This window comes from Leptonychotes weddellii, chromosome 16 (genome assembly GCF_054177405.1).
Source record: "Leptonychotes weddellii isolate Sample4059 chromosome 16, ASM5417740v2, whole genome shotgun sequence".
Taxonomy (NCBI): Eukaryota; Metazoa; Chordata; class Mammalia; order Carnivora; family Phocidae; genus Leptonychotes; species Leptonychotes weddellii.
Genome location: NC_138384.1, coordinates 1,529,969 through 1,550,459, shown reverse-complemented (window position 1 = coordinate 1,550,459; position 20,491 = coordinate 1,529,969). Strand labels below are relative to the sequence as shown.

At 46.3% G+C, this 20,491-nt stretch overlaps 1 protein-coding gene across 6 annotated transcripts in view; it reads left to right on the top strand.

The window, feature by feature from the left end:
* BANP (BTG3 associated nuclear protein) overlaps positions 1–20,491 on the top strand; it is a 127,705-nt gene that overhangs the window by 8,030 nt on the left and 99,184 nt on the right. For 5 of the 6 annotated variants that reach the window (XM_081806249.1, XM_081806250.1, XM_081806251.1 and 2 more), the window contains exons 2-3: positions 15,693–15,845; positions 19,028–19,166. In XM_081806249.1, coding sequence (XP_081662375.1) covers positions 15,693–15,845; positions 19,028–19,166 — 292 coding nt within the window. The remainder of the gene's footprint in view (positions 1–15,692; positions 15,846–19,027; positions 19,167–20,491) is intronic. The other variant, XM_081806252.1, reaches the window with a different exon arrangement.

Below are 20,491 nucleotides of genomic sequence, written 5' to 3'. Positions count from 1 at the left end.
GAGAAAAAGCCTCAACATCTCTTCGTAGGAATTGGGTGTTTTCAGGCTTTGAATTTGCAGGAATGGTACAAAGAATTGTGTCAGACTTCTGGATTCTCACATGTTCCTGTTTTATACTTGATTTATTTCCTCTCCTCTCTACAACTCTGTTTATGTGTGTGTGTGTGTTTTTTTCCTGAACAGTGTAAGATATGATGTTCCTTTACTTTTAAATCCATAAGTGGCTGTTTCCTATAAACAGGGATATTCTTTTATATATTACAACATAATTACTAAATTGGAAATCTATCATTGATACAGCTCTATTATCTCGGCCACAGATCTAACTCGGATATTACTGATTATCCCAATGATGTCCTTTATAGTAAAAGAAAAAGGCACTCTTACACACTTTGATGAATCTGCTTTTCCCCAAAAATATTTGCCCTGGCCCATATAATCAGAAGTTAGGGCCACACTCCTTACAAATTACACGTTTAGTAAAATCAAATGTGTGAATTTATTGTTGAGAAAAATCACTGAATAACCATTTCCTTCTGCCCTTCTGATTAGAGAGGAATGGGAAGACTGTCAGTAAAGAGGCCAAATGCTAGCTCTTTTAAAGTCTACTCCCATCATTAGTTGCAAGTGTGAATGCAGTGTGATTAGAACGTGCTAGAATTGTGGGTCAGAAATGAATATGACCTTACATAGTGTCATTGGCTAGATTTTTTTTTTAAAAAAGGTTAAATTTACTAAGGTTGCCCTCAAGTATACATAATCCTGTTGGGCTAGGTAAGAGTTATTTTCCAAGGGTACCTAATCAGTGCTGGACCTGTTCTTTGTTTCTGTTTTTTGTTATGTTTGTTTTTTAATCAGAGTCTAAATATTTTGGGTTTCTGAACTGAAAATTGTTGCCCTTGAGTCAGGTTGTTATTGGGCTAAGGTGAAAACATCTCTGAGAGGCAGATAAATTATGTCATGTGTGTTTTGTTTTGTTTTGTTTTTAGATTTTATTTATTTGAGGGAGAGCGAGAGAGTGAGAGCAAGAGCAGGGGAAGGGGCAGAGGGAGAGGGAGAGGGAGAAGCAGACTCCCCACTGAGCAGGGACCCTGACGTGGGGCTCCATCCCAGGACACCGAGATTATGACCTGAGCTGAAGGCAGACCCTTAACTGACTGAGCCACCCAGGTGTCCCTATGTCCTGTGTCTTTAATCAAAGTAAATTTTTTTGGTGTAGCAAATAGATTTTCTTAAAATTTAAGAGTAAGTTTCATTTGGAAATTATCTTAGCTCCTAGCCAACAGTTCCTGGCCCCTACTTTGCTGTCCCTGTCCGAATGTGGGCCTGGAGTTCTGGTGTACTCGGCCCACGTGTTTGTTTCCCCCACTTCAGTATGGGTTAGAGTTCTGTGTTCCAGGTAGCAGATCTTCAGACGTTTCTGTGTCCAGGTGGAGTTGTCTTCTCCGAAGAGGCATTTCAGCCTTGTCGCTAATAGGATTGTCTTACATTGTGTGGCCTGGTTTTGGGTGGGGGGTGGGGAGAGTGTTGGGGTCTGAGACCCAGAGCACCTTGTTCTGGCTGTTTGGCTCAGGGCAGACTCTTCAGTGTCTCCTCCAGGGGAAGGGCAGCCCCAGCCCCACATGCCCGGGTTGTGTGGGGGCAGATGGGAGCATTCGGGAAGCCTGCAGCTCAGCATTCACCAGGCTTCCGTCCTTCGTGCCCTTTGCAGCCTGGACTCCCAAGTCCCCATCCCGTTTCACACAGGCTTCCTGGTGTTCTTGAGCATAAGAGGAAGGCATACTAGTTTGATTAAGACGTTTGATGACTAATGTGGCTTTAAAAAAATTAAAATGTAGAGACATGCTTTACATGGACATTTTGATTGCATGGACTTTCTTTCAGTCTTAGACCCTTAATTTTGGGGTTCCACATGCAGTTTCTTCTTTATTGTTTTCCATGACTTAGTATTCACTACACATCAAGAACTATGACCTTGAGTAAGACAGTGCCAAGATGCTGTATCTGGTATCAAGACCATAAACTTAGATCCCCTGGCCTCCACGATGATAGGGGCATGGGGTGTGTCTGCCCACTACCGAGCCCGTGTGAGGGCTGTGCACAGTCAGCCAGTGTCCCTGACATCACCTTCGTAAGTCTTCTTAGACTTTGTTTTCTGTTCTAGATCATATTAATTAGTGCTCTTTGGTTGTCAGCCCTGCCTCTGAGGGGTTGCACTTGCTTGACATATTGTGTGTATCAGCAACCTCTGGAATTGTCCCTGCATCTGCCACCTGTCATTGTTACTTATTTTAATGACTGCTCAAGTTGGGAGTTAATCTTCTTTTGTTTTTTTGTTGCCTGTTTAGGATCACAAATTCCCTTAACATTTTGGCACATGCTAGTTGTTTTGTTTGGCTTCTGTGAAATTGCGAGGTGGAAAAAGGAGATGAGGTCACTGTAGTGTCCTTATCCTTGGACTGATGACCACCCTCCTCAGCCTTTGCAGTACGTGGCATTAAGCAGGAGAAGCAGATTTCAGTTTCTGGAGGGAGGTAAAAAAGATCGAAGGATGCGCAGGCGCAGAAACCAGCGAGGAAGAGCGAGAACATGTAGGCTCAGTTAGCAGGACACAGAGGGGTTGCTGTGGAGCATGCTCTGCTTCCTGCCCATCCTACCCCCATGTCTTCAGGGCACTCTGGTCTCATTTCCCTTAGGAAACATTCACGATGCATGTTTCATAAAAGGGGAGTGTTTAGGGCCTGTCTGTAAAGTGGGGCACAGAGGGTCCCAGTCCATGGCTGTGAAGGTTGAATGACGTAATGCCTGATACAGTGCTTAGGGGTCAACACATGGCAGCTCCTGTAATTACTATTATCAGCATCACTTCCAGCTCCTGGATCTTCTTAGGCTTGGCAAGCTCATATGGTGCTGATTTAAGTGATAGAAATTTGTATGTAGCCAGAATTTTGTTTGTGGTAAACTTACATCCCAGAATCTTGGAATTTTAGAACTGGCCAGGAACTTAGAGATGTTTTAAATTCGTAAACTAATAAGAAAAAGCTTGGCCATACTTGTAAAGTACATATTTATTTTAAGTGCAAGACCCCAGGATGACCTTTGTGTTTCCGCTATGAGGAGTTGGCCGGTATGCAGACCACTGCCCCAGCGGCCGTCGCTGATGGGCGTTAGGTTTCAGACACCCTCTGTTCTCTCCAGGGAAGTGACTTCCCTCACACTGTATATTGTAAATTGTGATAGATGCTGTTACTACACAGTGCTGTTACTTGTGTGGTATTTGTTATTCAACGATACTTCACTGAGAATTTTAAATTCTTTTAGATGGTTTTAAACAGTTTGCAGTAGTGAATATGAATTCTTATCATCTTAGGGCCAATATGTCTTTTTTTCTTTCAGATTTTTTTACTTATTTGAGACAGTGAGAGAGCAAGAGAGAGAGAGAGAGAGAGAGCAGGGGCAGGGGGAGGGGCAGAGGGAGAAGCCAACCCCTTGCTGAGCAGGGAGCCCGATGCGGGGCTTGATCCCAGGACCCTGAGATCATGACCTGAGCCGAAGGCAGACGCTTAACCAACTGAGCCACCCAGGTGCCCCAGGGCCAATATTTCTTATATGAACATATGTCAGTGGGGAAAGTGTTTAATTTTGTCTCTAATTCAGTCTCTCAAAAGGAGCTATACCTGGGTTTAGGTATATGATCATCAAAATCAATAAAATGTCTCTTCAAAACATAGCTTTCTTCTCTAGAGGTGCAAAAATTGGCCCATGCCATCTCATGCATTTCCACACCTCTGAATGTTTTCCATCTTAACTGAAAAAACAAAGGTACAAGGACATCGAGGTGTAGGGGAGAGGATGACTTTCCACTACAGTCTCCAAGTATTGAATTTTTTTTTTTTTTAATGAGATGATTAAAACCAAGATTTCTACTGTCCTGTAGCTGAAGGATTGAAAGAGCTGTCAGGCCGAAGACTTGAGGCCTGAGTTTCAGGATTATCTGTGTTTACAGGAACATTTGAACTACAGGGTCATTCCTTTACTCAACTAGTATTTGTGGATGGCTCCCATGTGCCCAGCGTGATACTTGGCTGCAGTGGTCACCCAAGGCATACCGCAGTGGTTTTTACATTAAAGGGACACCTTCACCTACTGGATGAGCGCTTATAGCCCCAGAGCAGTCCTAGACAGCATGCAAACAGCTGGGCGTGGCCGCATTCCAATAAAACTTTGTTCGTAGAACTCTGTTTCATATAGTTTCATGTCACAAAATAGTATTCTTTTGATTTGGTTCATGGGCTGTACAAAAGCAGGTGGAGGGCTGCATTTGGCTTAGAATGCATCTGTTGGGTGGATGAATAAAAGGGAGTCATATAGAGGCAGACAGGGCAGAGCCAGATTGGGGAAGGTTTGAAACCTGGATGGAGGAGTTTAGGCATGACACTGTCTGCAGAGCAGGGCCATGGAATTTGCTCAAGCTGGGCTCTGAGAGGGTGAGCCTTCTTTGGAAGAATTTTAACTCTGGAACTTATCTACAGGGTGGATGAGAGTGGATTGGCTTCCCACCTCAGCCGTGTGTGGCTTTGGGAGGGACCAAGGGGACCCTCATCCTGCCAGATCAGTGGACTCAAGTTCAGAGTGTGTCACGGAGAGATGGCGCTGCGCATCAGAGGGGCTGGAGGTGGGGACTCAGTGAGAGACCAGTTCAGGGATGAGGAGGCACCCAGAAGACCAGGTGCAGTGGGAGAGAGGAGGAGGAGGAGGAAGGAAGTCAGGTCAGAATCAGCAAGCATGAAGAAGCCCTAGGGTCTGGTGATGGTTGGATACTTAAGGGTAACAGAGCAAGGGAGTTCAAAAAAGTCTGCAGGTTCTTTGTGGGAGAGGTTGGGAGATTGGTGGTATCTCCTTGAGCAGCTTTCTTGGGGGAAGGTTAGTGCCGTCGTGGGAAGAGTGGGAGTGGATTTTATTGTCAAAGGCCATGGCATGTTTGAAATACGGGCTGAGAGAGCAAGGTGGGAGATGGAGATTTGGGAGGGATGGGGATTACTCCCCATCATTGACTTGTGAGCCTGCTGGCCACCCTGGGAGCCCATGCCTTCCTTCCTTCCATCCAGCATCCCAGGTGCTGTTTCCTGGGAGCTGAGAAGGGGCCTCACTAGCGCCGTGCAGCGTGTGGGTCCCTTGGAACCAGATGGGTGAATGTGGTCTGCAGGGGAAGCCTGGGGGTGGGGGAGCTTTCGCAGAAGGGCAGAGGTACTGGGGGAGGGAGGGAGACATGGAAGGGGTGGTGCCCAAAGGCAGTCAGTAAATGATACAGGGCTCTTGTCTGCTCCCTTGGAGAAAAGCTCCAGTCTGACAGTGAGTTTGGAACCCTTATTGTTTGTTTGGGGTTCAGAGGGAGAGGGAAGACAGGTGTTTTGTGGATGGGCTTGGGTGAGAGTTCCAGAACATGCTTTAGCAGTGTGGCACAGGAGGAATGTGATGGTAGCTGGGGGGCAGTGTAGTGGGTTGGAGGGTTTTATTATTTTTGTTTTTCTAAACATTTCCGTCGTTTAAGGCCTTTTATCAGATACGTTGCAGAGTAGCATGCGTTGTTCTTGCGTACCTGCACGGTTTCCCCCACTGTCTGCAGCGCACGCCAGCACGATGTGGGGCAGTGGCCGCCGACAGGGAGCGCTCCAGCCACCGCTTGGCCCCTCAGCACGAGCAGGTTCTATGGGGCCCGTGGTTCTGTGCCACCTACCCTACCTTTAATCTAGAGAAAAGTTGCTGGAAGAGAGCAGGGAGTTCACAGGTGTGTGTCCTCCATCTAGATTCACAAAGGGCTAGTACTTTGGGGTGTTGCTTCATCTGTGTGTACAGGCACACCTAGGAGACACTGGGTTTGGTTCCAGACCTCTGCAACAAAGTGAGTATTGCAAGAAAGCGAGGCATACGAGCCTTATGGTTTCCCAGTGCATATAAATGTTTATACTGTATTGTAGTTGATTAAGTGTGCAATAGCATTATGTCTAAAAAAACAATGCACATACCTTATTTAAAAAATACTTCATTGCTAAAAAATGCTAGTCATCATCTGTGCTTTTAGTGAATCATAATCACTGATCACAGATCAGCACGAATAATAATGAAAAAGTTTGAAATATTGTGAGAATTACACATTTTGGTAAGTTTTGGTAACGTGTACTTTTTTTCCTGCTTTTGGAAGTTGCAGAGATCAATGTATTTCACCACTAAATGCTTGAGTACTCATGTCCCCAGAGCAAGAACATTCTTTCACATAACCATACCTAAAAAAAGAATAATATTCAGTGTCACTGAAGATACTCTCCATATTTAAATGTCCCCCGAAATTCGTTTATGGCTAATGATCCCACCTCCCCCCCCCCCCGCCCGCCAAGACCTCACGGCATCGGGCAGGTCTCCTTAGGCTTGCTTCATTGGGAGCAGACCTCTGCTCGTTTTATGCTGTGGCTTTTCAAGCGTCCTGACCGGTAGACCTGCACCTCTGACACCCTTGTTCCTGCCCCTGTCCCCAGCCGACTCCCCCAGATCTCCATCCCGGCCGGGGTCGCTTCCTCAGTGTTCCCCTAGCTAGGCCTGTTCTGAGCTCTGGCTAAGCTGTAGATCCAGGTGGATCCCAGTCGTCACTTGTACTCACTGTGTAAGTGTCTTAAGGGCAGAAGGAAGGTAGTGTCTGTTGAGCAAAGTGCCCAGTGGTTATTTTTGAAGAATGTGTGAATGAATGTAAGAAGATCACTTAATATTGGGTGAAAGAGTTCACAGAGACTGATTACAATTGCTCCTGTAACTGAGAAAGAAGGCGGAGGTATTCCGGTCTGCGGTCAGGTGCGCATCATCGTACCCCGCATCTTTGGCTGAGGGAGTAGCACATGTTGTCGGAGTAAGTACTTAACAGTGTGAACAGTTTGTGGTTCACAAGAGAGAAGTAGAATATGGGTGCTGTAATAGTAAACAGGCTTCTGTAGTGTATTTACATTTATCTTTGGCAGTTGGTAAATCAAGTAAAAGTTTCTTGTAATTGCATTTATGGCTTGTATTTTATAGCAGAAGTTATCTGAAATTCACTCTGCTCATACAGGGTTCTTAGGCTTTCCTTCTGGAGATGTAATACCTGAAAGCAGCAGTTGTCAGAGTGGGGTCCGAGGAACCCCATGGGTGCCCTTGAGAACTTGCCAGGGGGCCTGTGAGGGCAAGCAGTTTTCCTGGTGATCTTAAGAGGTCACTTGCCTTTTTTGTGTGTTGGCACTTGCACTGATGGTGTGGGGTTGATGTGGAAAAGCTGCCGCTGCCCAGGTACAGCTGAGGCCAAGGCCCGAGGCTGCAGGTGGGTCCTTATATTCTTCACTGCCGTGCAATTAAAAAAAGGCTATTTTCACCTAAGAATGTCCCTGACGAAGTGGTGAAAATTAGTTGCATTAAGTCTCAATCCCCGAGACACCTCTCTTTAATACTCAGTGTGACAAACAGGAAGTTTGTGGAAAGCACACGTGCTGCATTTCAGAGCTGGGGAGTTGCCTTGAGGACAAGCCCTTCTGCACTTAAGTTGCTCCCTGAGCTAGCCACGCTTTTTTCAGGAACCAGCACGAGAGAATAATCGACAAACGATGATATTTCTTACTAAATGAACAAAGTCAGCCTGTCACTTCAAGGAAAGCAACCAGCACTATTGGCAGTGATCAAATTTGGGCTTTCAAGTGAAATTGGAATTTCAGAAAGTGTGTCTCTGCCGTTGAGACCCTGACAGCTTCTCGATACTTAAAGATGTTTCTGATATCAGTGTTAATAGTAATGAATGTAGTGCTATTGATAATACATAATAAACTATGTTTGGAAAACCCGCATAACTCAGTGAACCAGTATTTTCCAAATGATCCATGCATGATGTTACAAAATTGCACTTTGGGAGAAGATCCATTGAAAGTGCAAGACAGACCAATGGATTTTAAAGTAATAAAGTAAAAAGTTCACTGATAAGGTTTCAGATTCCACATTGCAACAAGACTCTAGGGAAAAATAAGACACCTATTGAGTTTTGGTATTGTATTAACAAAGAACACCCACAGTTATCTGAAAAGGCTGGTAAAGGATTTTCCCAGTCGCACTTCTGTGTGAGGTTGGGTTTTCTTCGTATGTGTCAACCAACAAGTTCCTAGTGCAAGACTGAAAGCTGACGCAGATCTGGAAGTCCAGCTATTTTCCATTAAGTCTGACATTAAAGAGATTTGTGAAAGTGCCGAACTGTGTCCCTCTTCTTGCTAAGATTTTGCTGCTGTTGTTGTTTTGGAAACTGAAGTTATTTTTCATAAAAATGTTCTGTAATGTTGATTTTTATAATTTTGTTGATTTCTATAATTTTTAAATGAATAAAGAGCTATTCAAACATTTTCTGTTCTGGTTTCAAATTTGGTAACTACTGATAGATACGCCCGTACAAGCATGAGCTCTTTGGGGGCCTCGCTGACTTTAAGGTGGTAAAGGGGCTGCTGAGCCCGGTACGTGTGTGAACTAGGGCAGTGGGTGCTGTGGGACCAGCTTAAATCCAGCCACTTCTCTTTCCTGCATCGTGTTTGGTATTTGAGGAGGTGTGTAGTTTTTGGAAAAGATGAGTAAAAGTGGCAAATTTACATATTAACCATAATGGGAGGGACCTGCTCTCTGAAGCTCGTTGGGCCTTCTTTTTCTAATCTTAAATGTAAGCTCATTTAGGGGGGCTGTTCCTTAACCAAGGAACGGCGTGGCTGGGTTTTCCTAGGAAGAACTGGAAACCATGGGGAGAAGGATTTCCTGCTTCCCAATTTCCTGGCCCCTGACCAGACATTTATGGTCATATGTTCCCTTTTCTCCTCAGGTTGTCCTTTTTATAACCCCCCTCCCACCCTACGCTGATTTTGGAGAAAAAAATAAGCTCCGTCTTTTTCACATACCTTCGTTTAATGAATATTGATTTCTTTGCTTACTGCATACTGGCTTTTAATTATGTCATTACTACACTTATATCCAAAAGGATTTGCCTAAATGGAATGATCTTTAGTTTCTTGGAGGTTTCCTGCACGTTCCAAGCATCGGTCCTGGGTAGCGGCACCCTGAGGCTCTCTTGGACTCGTGCAGGGGCGCTCCTGACCCTCAGGGCCATACCTTCAGTTTGCGTCTTCGTCACGTGTAATGCGAAGTCAGACCAGTGCTAGACTTCAAGGCCCTTCCCAGGTAGGGGCATGCCTGGTTTGTCCCCGTGACAGTCTCTTTAGCTGGCTACTCTCTTGTCTATCTGATGGCTGGTAAATAACTGTAGTAGCGTGGAGTCAGATCACCGTCCTAGGAGGTGATGCGGAAATAACCTCGTCCAAGTCAGATTCGACGTCAAGGCTTCGTTCAAGGGTTAATATAAGAAACGGGCTCTACCAAGAATTTCTGCCGTAAAAAAACTGATGGGAAAGAAAGTCCTGTACGTGTGACATCTCTAATGAGACAAACCATGTGATGTTGTTCTTGCAGCGACAGAAGATCCCAGTGTCAACACAGGGAGGCTTTGTTTGGTTATTTTTTCTTGCTGCCTTTTTCGTCAGGAGAGCTGATAGTCCATAGCATTTCATTTTTTAGCCTTTACTGCTAAAGCAAAGTCACATGCTCAGTTACAGTAGCTTTTCTTTTATTCCTGTTTGAATGGCCGTGTGGTTTTATTTTATGGGTATCCAAAACATTTAAAAATTAGCAAAATTAAAAATAAATTGGCAGTTGCGTATTTCAGCTGATGCCCAGCTGCTGACAGCTGATGAGCAGCTTGTTATATTTTCATCATTAACAACCGAATGTGTCATTCACGTGAAGTTCGCTGTCATAAACTAAACAGACTCGTGACTTATAGTCCAGTCCTTATTGAAATCAAGACATAGACGCAGTACTTTCAAGACTTTACTGCATGGTTCTTAAGTAGGAATGCTGACCGTCCTAGATCTGCATTGGTGTGTAAGCCCACAGTGGGTTCTTCCACTAGACTTACCACGCATGTGCTCCTTGTGTCCCAGCGTGTGCCAGGCCCGGTGCTGGGCAGGGAGCAAAGTGATGGAAATTCCTGCCCGAGTGGAGCTTGTCTTCCAGTAGGGGAGACAGGTGCTGAATGAAATGAGAAGTTAGCGTATGCAGTGAGTGAGGCTGTCAGTACTTTGTGATAAAGCAGGAGAGGGGAGCAGGGAGGCAGGTGGGTGCTGCTGGTGGGTTTTGAGTGGGTGTCATTCAGTGTCTCTGGGATGATGGTGGGTGCTGGAGTGCCAGGGCTCTGAGCTGAACATGTGCCTGCCGAGTGGGAGGCCACCTTGGACGGGTCCAGCAAGGAGCAGCGGGGAGAGCCTGAGGGGCACGGGAGGGTGCCGGCTGGTACGCAGCTGGCTTCCCAGCGCCAGGAAGCACATGAGTTAGCAAGAAGCCTTTGGTGGGCTCTGAACAGATGAGGGACACAGTCTGACATGTATTTTCACGTGATCCAAGTGGCTTTTTAACTAGGTATTGGGAATAATTATGGGGCAAAGACGGAGCAGGGAGACCATGTGGAGGCTAGCGCCCAAATCCAGATGTGAGAAGATGAGGCCAGAGTGTGGGACGTGAGAGATTGACCCACAGATTGGGTGTAAGAGGAACAAGAACCAGGGACTGAAGGTTTTGACGTGGAAGGTCCGGGGGGAGCAGGGTGGTGGTGGGGTGGGTAGCGAGTGCGGTTCAGGCAGGATGAGATCGAGACTAGACACCCAGGGAGAGTGTCCAGGAGGCTGTTTGCTGCATGGGTCTGGAGTTCACGTGAGAGGTCTGAGTTCAAGGGTGAGGCTGTGTCATCAGCACATAGACGGTATTGGCAGTTCGACTGAGAAGAGGTCCTGCACCGAGCCCGGGCATTCCGCCAAGTCAGGGAGATGATGAGGACCCCCATAGAGGGAAGGGAAGGCAAGAGAGGCAGGTGGAAGAGGTGGGAGCGAGTCTGTGCCGGTGAGCACGGGACCCCCCTGGGCGGTCTCATGGGTGGAAGAGTGTCTGATCGGGCTAGGTTCTAGAGGGAATGGAGGCAGCAAGTCTGGGCAGCTCAGTGGAGATGGAGGGCAGCTGGGGAAATAGCGTGACTTCTGTTGGGAATGACCCAGACCTGGTGTTGAGGGGATGGCATGCGTGTGGGTGGGAGTGAGCCCAGGGGCAGCGCCCAAAGCAGCCACAGGGGGAAGGTGAGTTCCTGGGAAGCCCTGGTGGGGGGCCGGAGAGAGTGAGATGGCCAGCTGAGCCTAGAGGGGAGGGGCTGGGATGTGGACGGGGGAGGAGAAAGGGTGGGTCCAGGGGAATGGCGCTTCCCGAGCAGGGCAGTGTGGATTTGCGCACAGGCAGGCTGAGGCGGGTTGAAGGCAGGGCTAAGACGGTTGCCTGGTATTTGTCGGGATTTGATGTGGTTGGCCTTGTCTAGATACTTACTGGTTTTAGAGAAACAATTTCACAGTGATGATAATATGTGCTTACAGAAAACTCAACACTCGGGAGGGATAAAGGATGAAAGTTGTCTGTGTTGTCTGTATTCTCCCTCCCTCCTGGGTACCAGGAAGTTCACCTGGATCACTCCAGACCCTCTTGTGTGTGTTTACACACGCACACGGACATGTGACTGCACATACGTGCCATTATTAGAAAAGAGGTTTGGGATCATACACATACTGTGCTACAATTTTCCTTTTACGTTCCTTTCTGTTAGTATTCCAGAGATCTTTCCATCTTGGTTCACATCATTAAACCTGCCTCATTCACATTAATGAGTGTAGCGTATCACAGTGTGGTGTGCCGTCATTTATCGACCATCCCCCTAAGATCAAGCACTTCGGTTGTTGATGTTGGTTGGTGAGTTTTGGTTTTCCTGTGCGCCGGGGAAGATGCTCTCTTCACAGGTGTGCTACGGTCCAACTAGTTGTTGCTGTCAGAGACATTATTGAACATTAATCCCAGCCCAGCTGCTTTATTATATTAAGACTGGATTATTGGGCGCCTGGGTGGCTCAGTTGGTTAGGCGACTGCCTTAGGCTCGGGTCATGATCCTGGAGTCCCGGGATCGAGTCCCGCATCGGGCTCCCCGCTCGGCGGGGAGTCTGCTTCTCCCTCTGATCCTCCTCCCTCTCATGCTCTCTCTATCTCATTCTCTCTCTCAAATAAACAAATAAATTTTTAAAAAAATCTTAAAAAAAAAAAGACTGGATTATCGCCAGGACTTCTGAGAAATGGTAAATTTAATTTGCCAAAATGGCAACCGCATGTACCACTCTGCTCCAGTTTTCTTGGGCTTGTTGCCCTGGTTTTTTCTATTCAAACCTTCACTGTTAGCAGAATTTTAAATGACTCTATCCTGGCAACAGAACCATCTTGAGTAAACAACTTGGATAGCGTGTGGTGTCCTCATTTGGAAGAGCTCAGGATTGAGGATTTTATGGTGAGCTTGGAGTATTTTCTTAAGCCGCTCGCAGAACTTTGAGAGACCAGGAAAAAGCTTGAACTGGGCGTTTGAAAACTTTCCATTAGCCCTTGATGAGAGACAGCTCTTTAGCCTGGAACTTGTGGACCCGGGGCCATCATGAATGGGCGTCAGGGCGCCACACTTGGGTTAAGCCTGGCAGCATGTGGCAGGTTCCAGAATATGCTGTTGTAGTGCAGGTGGTTTGCTGTTTTCCTTTCTGGTAAGGGAAGTCTGAGGCTGGTAGTCCAGGGACATGTGGGAGCTTGTTCTCTGCTCTTCTGATTCTTTCTGTCCCATCCTCATCCCTGGAGTCCGGCAGCCGGAGGGCAAGTAGGAGGGCCGTGGCCACATGTCAGCTGCCATGCACCACGGCAGCACTTGCACACCCCATCGGCGAGAACTGGTCCCTTGGACAGCATGCTGCAGGAGCGGCTGCGGGGGGCGGTCGGCCTGGGGGCTGTGTGTCCCCGTACAGTGGGGCTCTTACACTAAGCGTCAGGAGAACAGCTACTGAGGTAGGCAGCCATTGTTGGTGTTTATGAGGCTCTGAAACTTGGCGGAATTTTGTCTCTCTGTGCTTTTTTCCTGGAAAAGGGTTCATAGGTTTTTTTTGTTTTTAGATTTTGAAAGCAGTCTGTGACCCGAAAACGTTTTAAATCCACCAATTCAAAGGTTGGTTGGGTGGTGGTACCTCCCTGAGGTCTACCACCTTCACTAAGCAGTTCACCGTATCCCTTTAATAATCTTCGCTGGGGTTCTTAATTTGGGCAAAAGAAGACCGAGTTGATGGCGTGAGTAGCTGATCTTCAGATAATCTGTACTTAGAGGTCATCTTCAGAGGACACAGAGGTAGCACGACACGTTTCCTCAGACCTGACAGGCCCCCGTGCATCTGCCCGAGTCGCTCTGCCTGCTGGATCTCCGAGCAGCTACTGCGGTTGCCCCCCAGGGATGAGCACCAGCGTTTGGAGAACGCTACCCAGTGATTGAGGCTGGAATGGAGAAGTTCCCCGTCAGTTTATGCCTATATGTTTAGGTGACCAATTTTTTTTCTTCTTTTTTTTTAAGTAGGCTTCATACCCAGCACGGAGCCCCATGCGGGACTTGAACTCACGACCTTGAGATCAAGACCTGAGCTGAAATCAAGAGTTGGACGCTTAACTGACTGAGCCACCCTGGTGCCCCTAGTTGACCACTTTTTAAAAATGCTTTTTATTTCTGAAAAGGTGATAAAGGCACAGGATAAAAATGCAAATATTATAAAAGGGTAAACGGAAAAATAATTTCCTTTCCTTCTTATGTCCCAGGAATAATCTATGCATATTTAGCATATTCCTTAAAAACAAAAAAACATGCTATACATTTTCTGCCCCATTTATATTCATATAATTCTGCATCTTGGGAGCTGTTTCTTAGAGAGATCCGCCTCATTCTTTCACATGGCGGTTTGGTGTGTCCCATTTTGTGGCTGTGAGTGTCCGGTAGAAACTCCCTGTTGATGTACATGTCGGTCGCATCCATTCTTTTGCTTCCAGAGCAACACCTTAGTAGTTTTGTTTTTTGGGGGCTTGTAGATCTTTGCACATCTATGTGAATCTGGGTGCTGGACAGATTCCCAGAGGGTGTGCGCAGGGTCAGGGCTGTGGCCAGCAGCGTCTGATCGCTCTCGCCTACTGCTCTCAAAGGAGTCATACTGGTCTCTGCTCCCACCAGACACCCCGGAGAGCCCGCTACAGACGCTTCCAGCACTCAGAGTGACTGATTGCTGCCAGTCTCATGGGTGCAAGGTGGTGTCTCATTTTAAATTTGCAGTTTAAAAATTACACGAAGGGTTAAATTCTTCTCATGTTTAAAAGCCTTGTGACTTCTTTTTTCTGTGAATTCACCCTCATTTTGTATGCTCATTTTTTATCAGGTTTATTGATCTTATGTCTATCGCTGTGAAAGAAGGAAATTAGCTCTCTGGTGTATGTAGCAAATACTGTTTTCACGTTTGAGTTTTGCCTTTAAAAATCCTTATTAAATATACTGCAAATTTACAAAATTGTAGTTCTGTCCACTTTGTTGTTCTCCCCTTTAATTTATAAGGACCCTCTTGGTCCTCCCCAGAGTTGCATCTGCATTCTGCTTTGCTGCGTGCGTTTCTGTGGCACTCTGCGGCGTGTTCCCTGACATCTCTGTGTCCTGGGCGTTGGTAGCAGTAGAATTCTAGAGATAGCTTTGTGTGTTTGGCACTGTTTGGTGGCAGCAAGCCTACCTCCTGGGTGGTGGTGTGATGCTCATTAAACAAGGGGAATCAAAGGGCGCCTGGGTGGCTCAGTTCTTGGGCGTCTGCCTTTGGCTCAGGTCATGATCCCAGGGTCCTGGGATCGAGTTCACATCAGGCTCCCTGCTCGGCGGGGAAGCATGCTTCTCCCTCTCCCACTCCCCCTGCTTGTGTTCCCTCTCTTGCTGTGTCTCTCTCTGTCAAATAAATAAGTAAAATCTTAAAAACAAAAACAAGGAGAATCGTGTTTGGTTTCTTTGTGATGTTCGTAGCTCAAGCACTACGTTCTTAATTCATCAGGATTGCAAAGTCATTCCTTCATTTCTTTGAGGTAATACTTCAATCCAGAGATACTTCTTATCATGGGACTGTTTTTTCGGTGGTACATTTTATGTAGAAGCGCAGGATAAGTGTTTGAGTCTTTCTTTTTATTACCATTTTTTAAAAATTAAAGACTTAGTGCCTCCAAAGGTGACCTTTTCTGTTGTTGGTATCACGATGTCTTGAACTTAAAAATATTTTAAGTCCACTGACGTAGTTATCCTTGTTGATGGTCAGTTTTTTTCTGTCTTTGGCCAGGAGGAGCTTCTTCCTGGTGGCCGTGAGTCCATTTGATTCAACCCTGATGTCTGTCACAGTTTCCTTCCCTCTGGAATGGCAAGCTGCTCTCGGATCCTTCTGCATACTCCTTGTCTCAGTTCTGGAGGTGGCCGTGTCTCTGGGAAGCCCTGGTTTCTTTTGGTGGAAAGTGTTATTTCAGCATCACAGTGTGGGCTCTAGGGATGCACATCGCTACTGGATTGACCACTGTTTCTTCGCCTTTCTGGTGGAGAGAAAGTGTGTGTACAGACACGCGGCACACTCGAGTTCACCCTTGCAACCCCATCCACAGCCCGGGTGTTTCTCTGACCTCGGGGTCCTCTTGTCCTGGTTTTCAAGGACACGAATGATAGAATGGGAATATCCTGGAAGTCCTCATCGGCACACAGAACATTCTCAGAAAGGAATTCCAAGCTACCAGTCAACCTGATCACAGACGATTGTTGGCATTTGTTTTGTATACATTCTTCCAATTTTTCTCCCCATTTTAAGGTAAATTCTGTGTCTATCAAAGAACGTATAGCCACTGTGTGCGGTTCTTTTCCTTTATATTCTTCACTTAGTTCTGCTTGTAAATCTAGAATGCTCACCACTAGCCAGTTCTTACGTTGTCTCTTCAAGTGATTTTAGTTTTCTAAAGTTTGTTTTCTAGCAGTTTTTTCAGGAAGGGCTTATGGGAGTATTCTCCTGTGAACTAGATGTTGATAAATGTTGGCTGCCTTTACACTTGAAAGTCATTTTGTCTGGATATAAAATTCTTGGCTCACGTTTCTTTGAGTGTCTTAGATATGTTAATCTGTTTGTTTCTGTTGTAGTTTGATAACCTATTTCTTCCCCATTTTAGGTCACCTGGTCTTTTTGCCTGGATGTGTAAAGGAATTTCTCTTCTTTCTTTCAATAGTAATTTTATTAGAATGTGTCTTGGGATTAGGTGTCCGTTTTCCGCCCCCCTCTCTAGGTTTGTGGTGTGGTGTCTTTTTCGTAAGTAGTTTCAGACTTTCTCCCTTCCGGAGAGTTGTCTTGGCTCACACTTCTGGGCGCTCCATTTCCTCGGGCTTTGCCGTGGTTTTCCTCTTCGGAGCCTCCCTCTCCACGTCCGCGGGGCCGCCTTTGCCCATCTGTGCTTCTGTTTCTTGAACTCTTTTCCTTCATCTCTTTCTCATTCTTATAATTTTCCTCCTTTTCTTATTTCGTTTCTTAGGTGCAGTTTCCCGTGTTTCCTGCTTCTGGGCTCCTAGTTTCGTTCGTCTCTGATCTCTCCTGAGTTCCGTCACTGCACGCCTGCACTTCGTGATGCTGGCTTAGGGTTCCCCCTAAACTGCGTCCTTCGTGGACTTCAGGGTAGGGTTTTCATCTCCTTTAAGGGCATGTCTTCAAGCACACTGTCATGGTCTGTGGTGGCATTATTTTCCTCCTTATTCTCTTTTAAAATATATTATCTTTGCACAAGATTGGACTTCAGTATTTTCTCTTGTTCACTTTCATGTGGAATTAATTTTCCTGAATATTTAGAAGGGAGGCATGATTTAGAATAGTTTTTTCTAATTTCAGTATTCTAGGGCTCTATATTTTATTGATTTTAGAAAGTTTTAAAAGATGCAGCGGTTTATTTTCTGAGCTCTCCTGGCTCTGTTTTTCTCCCCCACTTTTTTTTTTTAAAGTACGCTGTGTGCCCCATGTGGGGCTTGAACTCACAACACTGAGATCAAGAGTCTCATGTTCTGCCAACTGAGCCAGCCAGGCGCCCCTTTGTGTCCCACCTTTAATCAGACTTTCATTTTCCTCTGTCTCTATCTTCCTGTCCTATAAATTGGGTATTGTATTCCCAGTCATTTCTTTTTAGTGTATTTGGCCTAGAAGGGAGCTTTGGATAGTTAGCTCTGAGAGTTCCTGGGGCCCGGACTGTTCTAGGTCTTCTGGACATGCCTGCAAGCCTATCTCAGTTCTCTGCCATTGGACGGTGCTCGGTCCTGGTTGCAGCGCTGCTTCTCTCTGCTTCCTGCTTCGGACCTGCTTCCACCATGGTGACCTTGTCGCTGTCAGAGCTTTGTCCCCACGTGCTGGTATTTTGGAGCTCATCAGGAACACCTCATCACTCAGTCTTGTTACAGACTTTGACTTGGATGTTGGTCATGCTATCCTAGCTGGTCACGTGTTTTTATGGGGAGATAGGCAGAGATCAAAAACCTTTGTCATCCCCATCTTTCCCCAGTGGGACTCCTGGCGGGTTCCGTCGTGGTGCCTGCGAGGCCTCCTCCCTGCCCACAGCGTGTCATCAGTCTCCCCTTTGTTAGGGACAGTTGGTGCTTGGGCACCTCATTCGGTGTCGTGTCAGGTGTGTCAACGGGGAGTAAAAATGCCTTTGTGATCTTATATTTGATCATGCATTTGTGTAAAAATGTTACCCATACTCTCTGAAGGAAGATTTAAGACGGGAGCTTGGTTCCTCCTTTTACAAATTTGTCTCTAAGAAGTTCTGTAGAATTTAAATCTGGATGAAAGAGAAGAGGAACCACGTTATTTATAGGCTAGAAGGACATGTGTGCCATCTGCACATTTAACCTTAATGCCTATTGGAACTTACTCATTGAAAGGAGATGTCATTAGACCCCTAGTTGAAACCAGGTGATCTGACAATTTTGATTGGACTCCTCCTGCCACACGGGAGCGGTGACTCGGGACTGTGAGACTTTCTGGTGACAGGAACCGTACCAGAGAGTTGAGGGCTTGCTTCCTGCCCTCAGAGAGCAGGTAGTCTAGTTGGGGGAAGAGCAAGAAATAATTTATTTTAAAAACATTTATTTGCAAATAACTACAACAGAAAAGTGTGATATGTTAAAACATGATGGTGGCACTGATTCCAGAGTTCTCCAGGACATCCCATTTTTAAGTAGTATGGTTTGATCCGGTGTTGACGGACCGTACCTGGCATCACATGACCTCATTTTTGTTTTGGACGAGGAGGTCCTTCTTGGCCTAATCCAAGTGTTTTAGGAGCAAGAAGAAAGGAACTGACTGTTCCAGAGATGGTTTTTGGCTCAGGGATGACAACTCAAACCCCTGCCCCAGAGGGCACATGGGGGACAGGACAGCGCTCCTGGGGCCATGGTAGTGGGGTGGTGCTGTGGTTTGGGTCTGCTCTGGAAGCCAGAGGACAGCAAAACAGAGGCGCTTAGCAGGCGGGCGGTTTGTGTGGCAGAAAGGGAATGTGGAAACAGGCTCAGGGCGGAAGGGCCCATTCAGGGAAAATCCAGGAGGTGGGGCAGAATTATCTCCAATAATTCTCCAGGGTGTGGTGCGTTTAGCAGGAGGGCAGCAGAGTTCCGCGTGGGGCGTGGGGGGAGGGGAGGTAGGGGACCGCTGAGACTCCTGGTTTGGGGACGGCACGGGCAGGCCATCATAGGCCATCATGACTTTGGAGGTGGACCGAGGAAGCGGGAGGCTGTCAGGTAGGGGCTGGTCTGCTGGTCAAGGACGGAGGCCATGAGCGGTGTTTGTGAACTGCTTCTCACTTCTCAGAGAACACTACCATTCGGTGGTCTGAAGCGAGGAGAACCCTACGTTAAACATTGCACAGCTGCTGCAGTGCTCTGGGACACACGCGGTTAGTAGTGAGCCTCATGTCACAGGTCACGATTGTGATCTCCCTGTCCCTATCTGTCTCGGTTTTGTAGGTGGCAGAAACCCAGTCCTGCGTGAGTTTGGCTCCTGCCCACTCCCCGGCCACTCTCCTCTCCCTCTGGATGATGTCAGAACAGGACCTGGCGGATGTGGTGCAGATTGCCGTGGAAGACCTGAGTCCTGGTCACCCAGGTATGGCGCTGTGGGACAGTACGTGGATTCTTAGTCTCTCTTCTTCAGAAATCCTGAAGCACTTGCAGAAATTCTCTTTCCTTTAAAAAGTAAAGCGAGAGAAAAGGTGATGCGTGTGCTAATTGTGGAGAGTGGAAACCTTAGCCCTGCATCCGTCCATCCCAAGGGCAGCCACCCGGCACCCACAGCCTCTGCTCTCCCCTTCCTCCCCCACCCGCAGCGGTCCTGTGACACGTGGGGTTCCACCACTTTGCTCCTCACAACCTCCTCTTTTTAAAGTTCATTACTGCAGTTGCTTGCTTTGTTGGTGTGTACCAGTCTGCCTCGGGTACCCTGACTCAGTGGACCTCTTCCCTGTAGATGGCATTTACTTTGTGTGGCTTTCCTTTTATGTACACCCTGCAGTAAAGAGCCTTGCTTGGATCTCTTGGCAAATATTTCTGTAGGGTAAGTTCCCAGAAGTAGAATTGCTGTGTACGTTCAAAATTTTGATGAGACACTGGCAGATTTCCCAGAAATGTTTATGAAGTTATTTTTTCATTGACTGCGAGAACTTTTTTTTCTGTACTCTTGTTAAGGTGGGTAATTTTTCTTAATGATGCTAAAAGCACATATCTACTCTGAAACTTTATTTGTTTTGAGAAGATTCTTTATAAAAGTAACCCTAAGTTTTAGGAATTTCATTTATGAAAAAGCTTTGTTTACACATTTATTTTAGAAGATTTCTTCATAAATTTCTTTTCCTTTCTTCTTTTTTTGTCTTTTGATTTCATAATTTATTTTAATAGTAAAGTACCTAATATTAAACTGTCCGCAGTTTCCTAAAATCAAATATATATTTTTTTAATTTTATTATGTTATGTTAGTCACCATACAATACATCATTGGTTTTTGATGTGGTGATCACGATCCATTGTTTTCATATAACACCCAGTGCTCCATGCAGTGCGTGCCCTCCTTAATACCCATCACCGGGCTAACCAATTCCCCCCCACCCCCAAAACCCTGTTTGTTTCTCAGGTCCATAGTCTCTCATGGTTCATCTCTCCCTCCAGTTCCCCCCACCCATTTTTCCCTTCCTTCTCCTAATGTCCTCCATGCTATTCCTTATGTTCCACACATTAGTGAAAACATATGGTAATTGGCTTTCTCTGCTTGACTTATTTCACTTAGCATAATCTCCTCCAGTCCCATCCATGTTGATGTAAAAGTTGGGTATTCATCCTTTCTGATGGCTGAGTAATATTCCATTGTGTATATGGACCGCATCTTCCTTATCCATTCATCTGTTGAAGGGCATCTCCGCTCTTTCCACAGTTTGGCTA